The sequence below is a fragment of the Hyperoodon ampullatus genome (assembly GCF_949752795.1).
Source record: "Hyperoodon ampullatus genome assembly, chromosome: 12".
NCBI lineage: Eukaryota > Metazoa > Chordata > Mammalia > Artiodactyla > Ziphiidae > Hyperoodon > Hyperoodon ampullatus.
Window position 1 is genome coordinate 8,602,063 of NC_136925.1, and position 12,723 is coordinate 8,614,785.

At 51.8% G+C, this 12,723-nt stretch overlaps 2 protein-coding genes across 2 annotated transcripts; both read left to right on the plus strand.

Moving 5' to 3' along the window:
- Window positions 1-2,976: 2,976 nt before the first annotated feature.
- On the plus strand, window positions 2,977-3,316 carry LOC307061222 (developmental pluripotency-associated 5 protein-like; the record flags this gene model as incomplete). The annotated part of the gene is made up of 2 exons (XM_079716266.1): window positions 2,977-3,088; window positions 3,162-3,316. 2 exons carry the CDS (start codon window positions 2,977-2,979, stop codon window positions 3,314-3,316), a joined length of 267 nt encoding a protein of 88 aa, XP_079572392.1.
- A 6,116-nt stretch (window positions 3,317-9,432) lies between these two features.
- LOC307061223 (developmental pluripotency-associated 5 protein-like) lies at window positions 9,433-9,772 on the plus strand (the record flags this gene model as incomplete). The annotated part of the gene is made up of 2 exons (XM_079716267.1): window positions 9,433-9,544; window positions 9,618-9,772. 2 exons carry the CDS (start codon window positions 9,433-9,435, stop codon window positions 9,770-9,772), a joined length of 267 nt encoding a protein of 88 aa, XP_079572393.1.
- Window positions 9,773-12,723: the final 2,951 nt, after the last annotated feature.

The window sequence follows — 12,723 nt, forward strand, 5'->3', positions numbered from 1 at the left end:
TTGAGAATTGCACCAGCACTCTGGCCTGGAAGTCATGGACCACTCAGCACAGCTCCGGCCCAGGATTTTGGAGGAGAAATCAGTCCCACCTTTCCCACATCCCCAAGAAATGATGATTGTTAAAACCACTGGCTCTCTGATTTTGAAGAACTAGACACACATAAGTGACTTTCCTCCTGTTTGGAGGGTCAGGAGGGACAGTTGGCTCAGCTCCGTGTGGAAAGAGGCCGAGAGTATTTACAAAGGTTGACCTGCCTTGCAGATTTGTTCCTTCCCGGTACGAAGAGCTGACAGGCTCTCATGGGACAATCATTCGGTGTCAGGTTCGGAGGCTATTGCAGGGCCCAAGATGCTACAGGTCAAGGAGGGGCTCGTGTTGGGATCAGGAGGGGTCAGGGCAGGGGGCGTCTCAGTTTCCAGGGAAGAGACTGCCTCTGATCCTGGTCACCTCAAGGGGGTCCCTTGTGGCTTTGGGCACATTTTGAATGCAAGGGCATTGGCAAGATACTTCTGTGGATACCTGTTAACAGTTGCAACAGTTCCCCACAATCTCACCCAGAGACACCTGCAAACTTCCTTTTTTCTGATCTGTTAGGTGAACAGTCTCCCTTTTGTACTTCTTGCTTGAGTCTCCTTATGGACCAACAGTTGTGGCCCCCAAATTAGCCTCAGCGAGTGCACCCGTTAAAGAATCAGTTGGCAGTGAATGATTGTGGGCATATAAACTGTAAAGTTATGAACCCCAATTTGGCAGTGTAGAGGGGGCATAAAAAACTGCCCTTGCCTCTAAGTCTAGAAATTCCCTAAGGGCAGTGCTTCAAAATGTAGAAAACAGCTTTAGGTTAGTTAATCTGTGTCAAAAGTATCAAGCTTGGAAATTTAAGACTGTGCTATAAATTCCATGCATGGACTGAAGATTTTTCAGCACTAATAAATAAACAAATAAATAAAAAATAAAAATCCTAAGCAACACAAGACTTTGAGCAAATACATAGAAAAGTTTTGGAAATAGTAACCTGAAGGTTAAAAAAAATGGTTGTCTTGTGGTGGTCCTTTTTTTTGAGTTTGAAGCTCTTGATCAATTTTCCGCCAAGGGTAAGCGAAAGGGCAACACAACCACTGCAGAGGGTGTGGGTTCGATCCCTGGTGGGGAAAGTAAGATCCCACATGTTGCATGGTGCAGCCAAAAAAATAAAACTAAAAAGAAAAAAAAAGTCAAGGCACAGTTATATGTGTTTTTTTTTGACGTAAGGCTGTACATCAAATGAGGTATTATTGAGAGTTTACACAATCCAGATCTAAAGGCCATGTGACTCCCTTATGGAGATCAAGAAGGAATGTTACCTTTTAAAGAGTTGTCCCAGTGATCTTGGGAGAATGTTGCTCTTTATGGTTGAGCGGGTATTTCTGCAGATGGGGGAGCTCCGCTGATGCATATTGCTGATACACGATGCTGAGATGCAGAGCAGAGGGGAGAGAGGAGGCCAAAGGGCACAGAAACTTTTTTGTGTTTAAATTTTTCTTGTCTTGCAATGAAATGCAAATTTCACTTCACAACAGGTAAGGTGCATCTCAACGGAATAATTCCAGCGAGCCCAGACTCTTACATCTTGCGATCCAGAGAAAAGCACTAATATCGCTAACGTGAGATGTCTGTTTTTTGTTATTAGTGGTAGTCTTCTGATGCTCAGCTACATTTTTTTTTTTTCAACAGAAACTCCTATATATCCTGTCTCCTCCAATACCTCTTTGGTGCAGTTCCTCAAAGCTACCTGAGAGGCTGTCTCGCGGGCTGTAGTTCTCATTTGCCCCAAATAAAACTTAACTCACACCTCTCACGTTGTGCATTTTCTTTTTTTCAGTCAACCAGAGAGGTAATCTGTTAGAAAGAGATGAGTCTACATTGACATGTAATTAGCACTGAGAAAGTCCATAGTTTACATCAAGGTTCACTCTTGGAGTGTTTTTTTTTTTTTTGCGGTACGCGGGCCTCTCACTGCTGTGGCCTCTCCCGTTGCGGAGCACAGGCTCCGGACGCGCAGGCTCAGCGGCCATGGCTCACGGGCCTAGCCGCTCCGCGGCATGTGGGATCTTCCCGGACCGGGGCACGAACCCGTGACCTCTACATTGGCAGGCAGATTCTCAACCACTTTACCACCAGGGAAGCCCAGCAATCTGTTTTTTAAATGAATAAAACAAGTTTGTTTAGGGCCTGAAGGCCGGACCACATAGTGTAGGCCACGTGAGCTTCAAAATCCGGGTAGATTCCAAAGTTCCAGACTCAGGGGATTCAAGGAACGTGAACCGTGGGGCACTTCAGAGCCCCCATCAGGACCCTGGAAGAAAATGAATATCGGAATCTCGTTTTCCTCTTTGTTAAGTGGCCGGAGTGACCCCTCAGATCCCTGAAGTTGCAGGGGTCGCCCTGCAGTGAAGTCCCGGGGTCCGGCTCCCTTAGGCCAAGGGAAGACACACCCTCCTTTGGAACGGGGAAGGCAGGGACTCGATTGGGCAGCTGGGTGGCCGTCGCACCACCAAACCTGTACTGCTTGCCGAGGTTCAGGTCCAGCCACTGTTTCTAGAATAACAAGGGTTTCTAGCGCTGTCTCCCCACTCACTCCCAAGGTGAAGGGATTTTGGTGCAGAGGAAACGAGTCAAAGCAGGTGGGAGCCCGAGTCAACTCGGAGACAGCTGGGCCCACCCGCGCTCGGGAACCGGAGGTGGGGCTGGGAAGGGCCCTAGACAGTCAACCGGAGACCAAGGCGGCGCGCGGCGTGCGGGGCGTGGCGAGTGCGGGATTGAACTGCCGGGCAGGACCGGGGGCGGGACCTGGATGGGGCGTGGCGGGGCCTGGATGCGGGTTGGCCAGGGGCGCGGGGCGTGGCCCGCCCAGGTACTTAACTTTCCGCCGGAAGCATCGTTCCACCCAGTCTAGGTCCCAGCTCCAGGCAGGGTTTTGTTTCGACGCCCTGAAGATGGGGAAGCTGCCCAAGCGGAACGACATCCCACCTTGGGTGGGGACTCCCGAAGTCTTGAAGGAGCCCGAGGTGTTCCAGGTCCAGACGGGGCTTCTGGAAGCCGTGTTCGGTGAGTGAGCCCAGTCCTGACCCGGGTGCCCCGGCCCTCCTGGGCCCGAGCGCTCATTTTCTCGCCTAAACAGGCCCCGACGGATCTCGAATCCCATTCGTCGAGCAGGTGGGCACAGTCATGCTCCAGATGAAGGGTCTGGAAACTTGGGACGTCGCCGAAGTCATGGTTTACGGCTCTTACTTGTGCAAGTTCCAGACCAAGTGGATGCTCCAGTCCGTGGCCTAGCGGCACCGCCAGCGGCACAAGCAGGTTGAGAGGCCTCATGACCAGGTGCCCTGGACCTGCCTGTGCAGGCGGCCTGGCTCCCTCCCCTGCAGCCCTCCTCACCCCTCCCTAACTATCCCCTCCGGGCAACCACCAACAGCACCTCGTCCAGCACCCACCCGGGGAGGCCTCTGTGTCCAGGCTGTGCCCCAGACTCCTTGGCAGTGCCGGCCCTCGGTCCTAGGGACCCTGGAGTAAGGCTGTGAGAGGTGGCCGGGGCTGGCCTCCTGGGGCGGGGCCTCCCCACCCGCCATGTTGGAATGAGCCCAGTAGGCCCCAGGTTCTGAGGTTCCCGAGAATCCCAGGCCCAGGACGCCTAGCGGGGAAGTCCCGGAAAGGAACCTTGGAAGGAGGCAGAGAACTGTTCAGGCTCTTACCCTCTCCCCCTCACACTTGCCTGCTGTGGCTTTCTGGTGCAGGGATGCTGCAACCTGAGGAAGCCACGAATTCGCTCGACCTAGCTCCTCGGATGAAGGGAAGCCAGTTTGCAGCCAGACCAACCGGTGGAGAGGAGGCTGCAGCCAGAGCTGCAGGGGGTCTGGTTCAAGCTCTGCGCCAGCCTGACAAGGAACACCCAGCGGGTTTCTGGTCTCTGCCTCTGCCTTTAAGTCCTCATGTCCTTCCCCGCAAGGTTGCTAATTACAGAATAAACTTTTAAGTGGTTTCTTGTTGTGTCTTGATGTGTAGTTGAGGTGTTGGAGATAACATCACAGGTGAGGTGGCCCTGGAGCTTAACCCTTAGTGAAACCCCTAAGGCTAGAAAGAGGTTCCGGAGCACAGGGGGAAAAAGGGTCTGGAGAGAACAGGGAAAAGAGTCTAGGAGTCAAGTTCTGAGATGCAGCTCTGACCGAAAATTCAGGCAACCTAGGAGAGATGTGATCTTCTGGCACTGAGGGTTTCATAGCCTTGTAAACTAAACTGGAGCCTGCTGTCTGGGTGCTCGTTTGCATTCAGCCTCCTGCTGCACATTATTTAGGTTGGAGCGTGAGGAAAATTCAGCCTTACAGATAGGTATACAGGAAAGGAGAACCTCACACAGACCCCTTGTCATGGTCTCTGGAATTCTCCACCACACTTACAGAATTGCTGCCCTGGCCTCCGAAGGGTAAGTGGGATTAGGGTGGAGGAAGCATTACCATAGGTGGGGGTGACTCCTGAGGGTAGAGGGGCCATCAGAACGGGGGCTACAGTTTTCCCCAGTAGAGACCAGCCTGGTAGTTCACAAGCCGCAATGACTCCCCTCAGGGAGCTTTCTGACCCTATGACATTCACCCTCCTACCCTCTCTCCCTGCTCAGGTTCTAAACTGAAGATAATAGCATCTGACCTCATGCGAAGTTGTGAGATTTACGTAGGGTACTTAGAGCAAGCATCACACCAGAAACAAGTGTTGACTACCTTTTGGAGCAATTGAACAAAAATGAGGGAGAAAAACCAGCAAGGAGCCATTTTCTGCAAAAGGCATGTGGCCCGTTCATCAGACAGCCGTTCTCGTTCTCACTCGGTAAATGAATGGCCTCAGCATTTGGGCCAGTGGTTCAGGCCCCAAACTAGAAGCCGTCCTTGATGCCTGAGCACCCAAAAGGACTCCCTGCTCGAGCCCAGTCACCTTGACTTCCAACCTGAGCCCCTCCTGCACCTGGACCCGGTCCAGCTGCCCACCCCACCCCGGCACCACCCTGCCTTGCCAGAACTACTGAAAGAGGCTCCTATCAGGTCTCAGGGGGGTCTCTTTTAGTCATCTCACAGTCGGCTCCTCTGCCAGACTTAATGCTTACAACGTTAATCAGATGGCCCCTCCTGCAAAAGGAACTCCACAATTCTCCAAAGCTTTCCAGCCAACCTAACCCAAGCTCCTGGCCCTGACGTAGAACGCCGTGTGTAACGTGCCACCTGCCTGCATCTCCGCTGCACATCCGTATCCTTTAGCTGCCCCTCAAACAAACCATCTTGTTACCACTTAAGGGCTTTTATTTTTTGCTCTTCTGCCAAGAACACTTCTCGCTTTATTTATTTATTTATTTATTTATTTATTTTGCTGTACGCGGGCCTCTCACTGTTGTGGCCTCTCCCGTTGCAGAGCACAGGCTCCGGACGCGCAGGCTCAGCGACCATGGCTCCCGGGCCCTGCCGCTCTGTGGCACACGGGATCTTCCCGGACCGGGGCACGAACCCATTTCCCCTGCATTGGCAGGCGGACTCTCAACCACTGCGCCACCAGGGAAGCCCCTCACTTGTTTTTATTAAAATTTTTGGCCACACCAGGTGGCTTGCAGGATCTTAGTTCCCCAACCAGGGATTGAACCCGTGTCCCCTGCAATGGAAGTGCGGAGTCCTAACCACTGGAACACCAGGGAATTCCCTGTCATTTTTTTTTGAATGATTCTGTTCCCTTCCTCCTGGTGGTCCATGTTCCCTCCAGAGTTACATTCCTTCCCCACTGTCTCTGCTTCACTTACTTTAGTTTTGTTCATGGCATTTTAAACATGACTGACAAGCTAACTGTTCGCCCCACCGGAATGTCAACTCTAGAAAAGTTGAGATTTAAAAAAATAGACAGTATGTAATATTACATATTGAGGACAGTTTTCTAAGACAAGGACGCCGGCTTGGTTGCTTGAGTTTGGATCTTGGCTTAGCCTCTTTATCGATGGAACCATGAGCCTTGTTCTTCGGTTCCCCGTCTGTAGTAGGATAAGATCTGTCGCATGCGTTGTAGTGAGGATATCAAGCCTTAGAACAATGTCTGACACCATGGGCAGTCAAACGTGATTTCTTGAATGCATGAAGGACAGGCTGCAGGACTGGAGCTGGATTGCTCCCTCCCAGGCTTATGGAGGAGGGACTCCAGCCTCCAGCCCCTGTTCTCACATTGAAGGCTCAGGGAGGGGAACTGGGAAGTCCTTTGTCAAGGGCACTGTTTTCCTGCCTCCTGGAAATGCAGGAGGGTGTGTCTGTTTCCTGGTGTCTTTGGAGGCCATACAGCCTTCAGGTCACCAGGAAGCAAAGGTACATTTTGGCATGCTACTGAAGTTCATTTAGAGGAGGGGAAGAGACTAGGCAGATACCCTATTGGCATCCTGACAGCCTCTCTTCCAACCTTTGAGAATTGCACCAGCACTCTGGCCTGGAAGTCATGGACCACTCAGCACAGCTCCTGCCCAGGATTTTGGAGGAGAAATCAGTCCCACCTTTCCCACATCCCCAAGAAATGATGATTGTTAAAACCACTGGCTCTCTGATTTTGAAGAACTAGACACACGTAAGTGACTTTCCTCCTGTTTGGAGGGTCAGGAGGGACAGTTGGCTCAGCTCCGTGTGGGAAGAGGCCGAGAGTATCTACAAAGGTTGACCTGCCTTGCAGATTTGTTCCTTCCCGGTACGAAGAGCTGATAGGCTCTCATGGGACAATCATTCGGTGTCAGGTTCGGAGGCTATTGCAGGGCCCAAGATGCTACAGGTCAAGGAGGGGCTCGTGTTGGGATCAGGTGGGGTCTGGGCAGGAGGCCTCTCGGTTTCCAGGGAAGAGACTGCCTCTGATCCTGGTCACCTCAAGGGGGTCCCTTGTGGCTTTGGGCACATTTTGAATGCAAGGGCCTTGGCAAGATACTTCTGGATACCTGTTAATAGTTGCAACAGTTCCCTACAATCTCACCCAGGGACACCTGCAAACTTCCTTTTTTCTGATCTGTTAGGTGAACAGTCTCCCTTTTGTACTTCTTGCTTGAGTCTCCTTATGGACCAACAGTTGTGGCCCCCAAATTAGCCTCAGCCAGTGCACCCGTTAAAGAATCAGTTGGCAGTGAATGATTGTGGGCATATAAACTGTAAAGTTATGAACCCCAATTTGGCAGTGTAGAGGGGGCATAAAAAACTGCCCTTGCCTCTAAGTCTAGAAATTCCCTAAGGGCAGTGCTTCAAAATGTAGAACACAGCTTTAGGTTAGTTAATCTGTGTCAAAAGTATCAAGCTTGGAAATTTAAGACTGTGCTATAAATTCCATGCATGCCCTGGACTGAAGATTTTTCAGCACTAATAAATAAATAAATAAATAAATAAATAAAAATCCTAAGCAACACAAGACTTTGAGCAAATACATAGAAAAATTTTGGAAATAGTAACCTGAAGGTTAAAAAAAAATGGTTGTCTTGTGGTGGTCCTTTTTTTTGAGTTTGAAGCTCTTGATCAAATTTCCGCCAAGGGTAAGCGAAAGGGCAACACAACCACTGCAGAGGGTGTGGGTTCGATCCCTGGTGGGGAAAGTAAGATCCCACATGTTGCAGCCAAAAAAATAAAACTAAAAAGAAAAAAAAAGTCAAGGCACAGTTATATGTTTTTTTTTTTTTGACGTAAGGCTGTACATCAAATGAGGTATTATTGAGAGTTTACACAATCCAGATCTAAAGGCCATGTGACTCCCTTATGGAGATCAAGAAGGAATGTTACCTTTTAAAGAGTTGTCCCAGTGATCTTGGGAGAATGTTGCTCTTTATGGTTGAGCGGGTATTTCTGCAGATGGGGGAGCTCCGCTGATGCATATTGCTGATACACGATGCTGAGATGCAGAGCAGAGGGGAGAGAGGAGGCCAAAGGGCACAGAAACTTTTTTGTGTTTAAATTTTTCTTGTCTTGCAATGAAATGCAAATTTCACTTCACAACAGGTAAGGTGCATCTCAACGGAATAATTCCAGTGAGCCCAGACTCTTACATCTTGCCATCCAGAGAAAAGCACTAATATCGCTAACGTGAGATGTCTGTTTTTTGTTATTAGTGGTAGTCTTCTGATGCTCAGCTACATTTTTTTTTTTTTCAACAGAAACTCCTATATATCCTGTCTCCTCCAATACCTCTTTGGTGCAGTTCCTCAAAGCTACCTGAGAGGCTGTCTCGCGGGCTGTAGTTCTCATTTGCCCCAAATAAAACTTAACTCACACCTCTCACGTTGTGCATTTTCTTTTTTTCAGTCAACCAGAGAGGTAATCTGTTAGAAAGAGATGAGTCTACATTGACATGTAATTAGCACTGAGAAAGTCCATAGTTTACAACAAGGTTCACTCTTGAAGTGTTTTTTTTTTTTTGCGGTACGCGGGCCTCTCACTGCTGTGGCCTCTCCCGTTGCGGAGCACAGGCTCCGGACGCGCAGGCTCAGCGGCCATGGCTCACGGGCCTAGCCGCTCCGCGGCATGTGGGATCTTCCCGGACCGGGGCACGAACCCGTGACCTCTACATTGGCAGGCAGATTCTCAACCACTTTACCACCAGGGAAGCCCAGCAATCTGTTTTTTAAATGAATAAAACAAGTTTGTTTAGGGCCTGAAGGCCGGACCACATAATTTAGGCCACGTGAGCTTCGAAATCTGGGTAGATTCAAAAGTTCCAGACTCAGGGGATTCAAGGAACGTGAACCGTGGGGCACTTCAGAGCCCCCATCAGGACCCTGGAAGAAAATGAATATCGGAATCTCGTTTTCCTCTTTGTTAAGTGGCCGGAGTGACCCCTCAGATCCCTGAAGTTGCAGGGGTCGCCCTGCAGTGAAGTCCCGGGGTCCGGCTCCCTTAGGCCAAGGGAAGACACACCCTCCTTTGGAACGGGGAAGGCAGGGACTCGATTGGGCAGCTGGGTGGCCGTCGCACCCCCAAACCTGTACTGCTTGCCGAGGTTCAGGTCCAGCCACTGTTTCTAGAATAACAAGGGTTTCTAGCGCTGTCTCCCCACTCACTCCCAAGGTGAAGGGATTTTGGTGCAGAGGAAACGAGTCAAAGCAGGTGGGAGCCCGAGTCAACTCGGAGACAGCTGGGCCCACCCGCGCTCGGGAATCGGAGGTGGGGCTGGGAAGGGCCCTAGACAGTCAACCGGAGACCAAGGCGGCGCGCGGCGTGCGGGGCGTGGCGAGTGCGGGATTGAACTGCCGGGCAGGACCGGGGGCGGGACCTGGATGGGGCGGGGCGGGGCCTGGATGCGGGTTGGCCAGGGGCGCGGGGCGTGGCCCGCCCAGGTACTTAACTTTCCGCCGGAAGCATCGTTCCACCCAGTCTAGGTCCCAGCTCCAGGCAGGGTTTTGTTTAGACGCCCTGAAGATGGGGAAGCTGCCCAAGCGGAACGACATCCCACCTTGGGTGGGGACTCCCGAAGTCTTGAAGGAGCCCGAGGTGTTCCAGGTCCAGACGGGGCTTCTGGAAGCCGTGTTCGGTGAGTGAGCCCAGTCCTGACCCGGGTGTCCCGGCCCTCCTGGGCCCGAGCGCTCATCTTCTCACCTAAACAGGCCCCGACGGATCTCGAATGCCATTCGTCGAGCAGGTGGGCACAGTCATGCTCCAGATGAAGGGTCTGGAAACTTGGGACGTCGCCGAAGTCATGGTTTACGTCTCTTACTTGTGCAAGTTCCAGACCAAGTGGATGCTCCAGTCCGTGGCCTAGCGGCACCGCCAGCAGCACAAGCAGGTTGAGAGGCCTCATGACCAGGTGCCCTGGACCTGCCTGTGCAGGCGGCCTGGCTCCCTCCCCTGCAGCCCTCCTCACCCCTCCCTAACTATCCCCTCCGGGCAACCACCAACAGCACCTCGGCCAGCACCCACCCGGGGAGGCCTCTGTGTCCAGGCTGTGCCCCAGACTCCTTGGCAGTGCCGGCCCTCGGTCCTAGGGACCCTGGAGTAAGGCTGTGAGAGGTGGCCGGGGCTGGCCTCCTGGGGCGGGGCCTCCCCACCCGCCATGTTGGAATGAGCCCAGTAGGCCCCAGGTTCTGAGGTTCCCGAGAATCCCAGGCCCAGGACGCCTAGCTGGGAGGTCCCGAAAAGGAACCTTGGAAGGAGGCAGAGAACCGTTCAGGCTCTTACCCTCTCCCCCTCACACTTGCCTGCTGTGGCTTTCTGGTGCAGGGATGCTGCAACCTGAGGAAGCCACGAATTCGCTCGACCTAGCTCCTCGGATGAAGGGAAGCCAGTTTGCAGCCAGACCAACCGGTGGAGAGGAGGCTGCAGCCAGAGCTGCAGGGGGTCTGGTTCAAGCTCTGCGCCAGCCTGACAAGGAACACCCAGCGGGTTTCTGGTCTCTGCCTCTGCCTTTAAGTCCTCATGTCCTTCCCCGCAAGGTTGCTAATTACAGAATAAACTTTTAAGTGGTTTCTTGTTGTGTCTTGATGTGTAGTTGAGGTGTTGGAGATAACATCACAGGTGAGGTGGCCCTGGAGCTTAACCCTTAGTGAAACCCCTAAGGCTAGAAAGAGGTTCCGGAGCACAGGGGGAAAAAGGGTCTGGAGAGAACAGGGAAAAGAGTCTAGGAGTCAAGTTCTGAGATGCAGCTCTGACCGAAAACTCAGGCAACCTAGGAGAGATGTGATCTTCTGGCACTGAGGGTTTCATAGCCTTGTAAACTAAACTGGAGCCTGCTGGGTGCTCATTTGCACTCAGCCTACTGCTGTACATTATGTAGGTTGGAGCGTGAAGCAAAGTCAGCCTTACCGATAGGTATACAGGAAAGGAGAACCTCACACAGACCCCTCGACATGGTCTCTGGAATTCTCCACCACACTTACAGAATTGCTGCCCTGGCCTCCGAAGGGTAAGTGGGATTAGGGTGGAGGAAGCATTACCGTACGTGGGGCTCACTCCTGAGGGTAGAGAGGCCATGAGAACGGGGGCTACAGTTTTCCCCAGTAGAGACCAGCCTGGTAGTTCACAAGCTGGAATGAATCCCCCAGGGAGCTTTCTGGCCCTATGACCTTAGCCACATTCACCCTCCTACCCCATGTCCCTGCTCAGGTTCTAAACTGAAGATAATAGCATCTGACCTCATGCGAAGTTGTGAGATTTACGTAGGGTACTTAGAGCGAGCATCACACCAGAAACAAGTGTTGACTATCTTTTGGAGCAAGTGAACAAAAATGAGGGACAAAAACTAGCAAGGAGCCATTTTCTGCAGGGGGCATGTGGCCCATCCATCAGACAGCCGTTCTCGTTCTCGCTCAGTAAATGAATGGCACCAGCATTTGGGCCAGTGGTTCAGGCCCAAACTAGAAGCCGTCCTTGATGCCTGAGCACCCAAAAGGACTCCCTGCTCGAGCCCAGTCACCTTGACTTCCAACCTGAGCCCTTCCTGCACCTGTACCCGGTCCAGCTGCCCACCCCACCCCGGCACCACCCTGCCTTGCCAGAACTACTGAAAGAGGCTCCTATCAGGTCTCGGGGGGTCTCTTTTAGTCATCTCACAGTCGGCTCCTCTGCCAGACTTAATGCTTACAACGTTAATCAGATGGCCCCTCCTGCAAAAGGAACTCCAAAATTCTCCAAAGTTTTCCAGCCAAGCTAACCCAAGATTCTGGCCCTGACGTAGAACGCCCTGTGTAACGTGCCATCTGCCTGCATCTCTGCTGCACATCCGTATCCTTTAGCTGCCCCTCAAACAAACCGTCTTGTTACCACTTCAGGGCTTTTATTTTTGTTCTGTCAAGAACACTTCTCGCTTGTTTTTTTTAAATTTTTTGGCCACACCAAGTGGCTTGCAGGATCTTAGTTCCCCAACCAGGGATTGAACCTGTGCCCCCTGCAATGGAAGTGCGGAGTCCTAACCACTGGAACACCAGGGAATTCCCTCCCGTTTTTTTTTGAATGATTCTGTTCCCTTCCTCCTGGTGGTCCATGTTCCCTCCAGAGTTCCGCTCCTTCCCCACTGTCTCCGCTTGACCTACTTTAATTTTGTTCATGGCACTTTAAACACGACTGACAAGCTAACCGTTCGCCCCACCGGAATGTCAACTCTAGAAAAGTTGAGATTTAAAAAAAATAGACAGTATGTAATATTACATATTGAGGACAGTTTTCTAAGAAAAGGACGCCAGCTTGGCTGCTCGGGTTTGGATCTTGGCTTAGCCTCTTTAGCGATGGAGCAATGAACCTTGTGCTTTGGTTCCCCATCTGTAATAGGATAAGATGTGTCGCATGCATTGTAGTGAGGATATCAAGTCTTAGAACAATGTCTGACACCATGGGCAGTCAAACGTGATTTCTTGAATGCATGAAGGACAGGCTGCAGGACTGGAGCTGGATTGCTCCCTCCCAGGCTTATGGAGGAGGGACTCCAGCCTCCAGCCCCTGTTCTCACATTGAAGGCTCCGTGAGGGGAACTGGGAAGTCCTTTGTCAAGGGCACTGTTTTCCTGCCTCCTGGAAATGCAGGAGGGTGTGTCTGTTTCCTGGTGTCTTTGGAGGCCATACAGCCTTCAGGTCACCAGGAAGTAAAGGTACATTTTGGCATGCTACTGAAGTTCATTTAGAGGAGGGGAAGAGACTAGGCAGGTACCCTATTGGCATCCTGACAGCCTCTCTTCCAACCTTTGAGAATTGCACCAGCACTCTGGCCTGGAAGTCATGGACC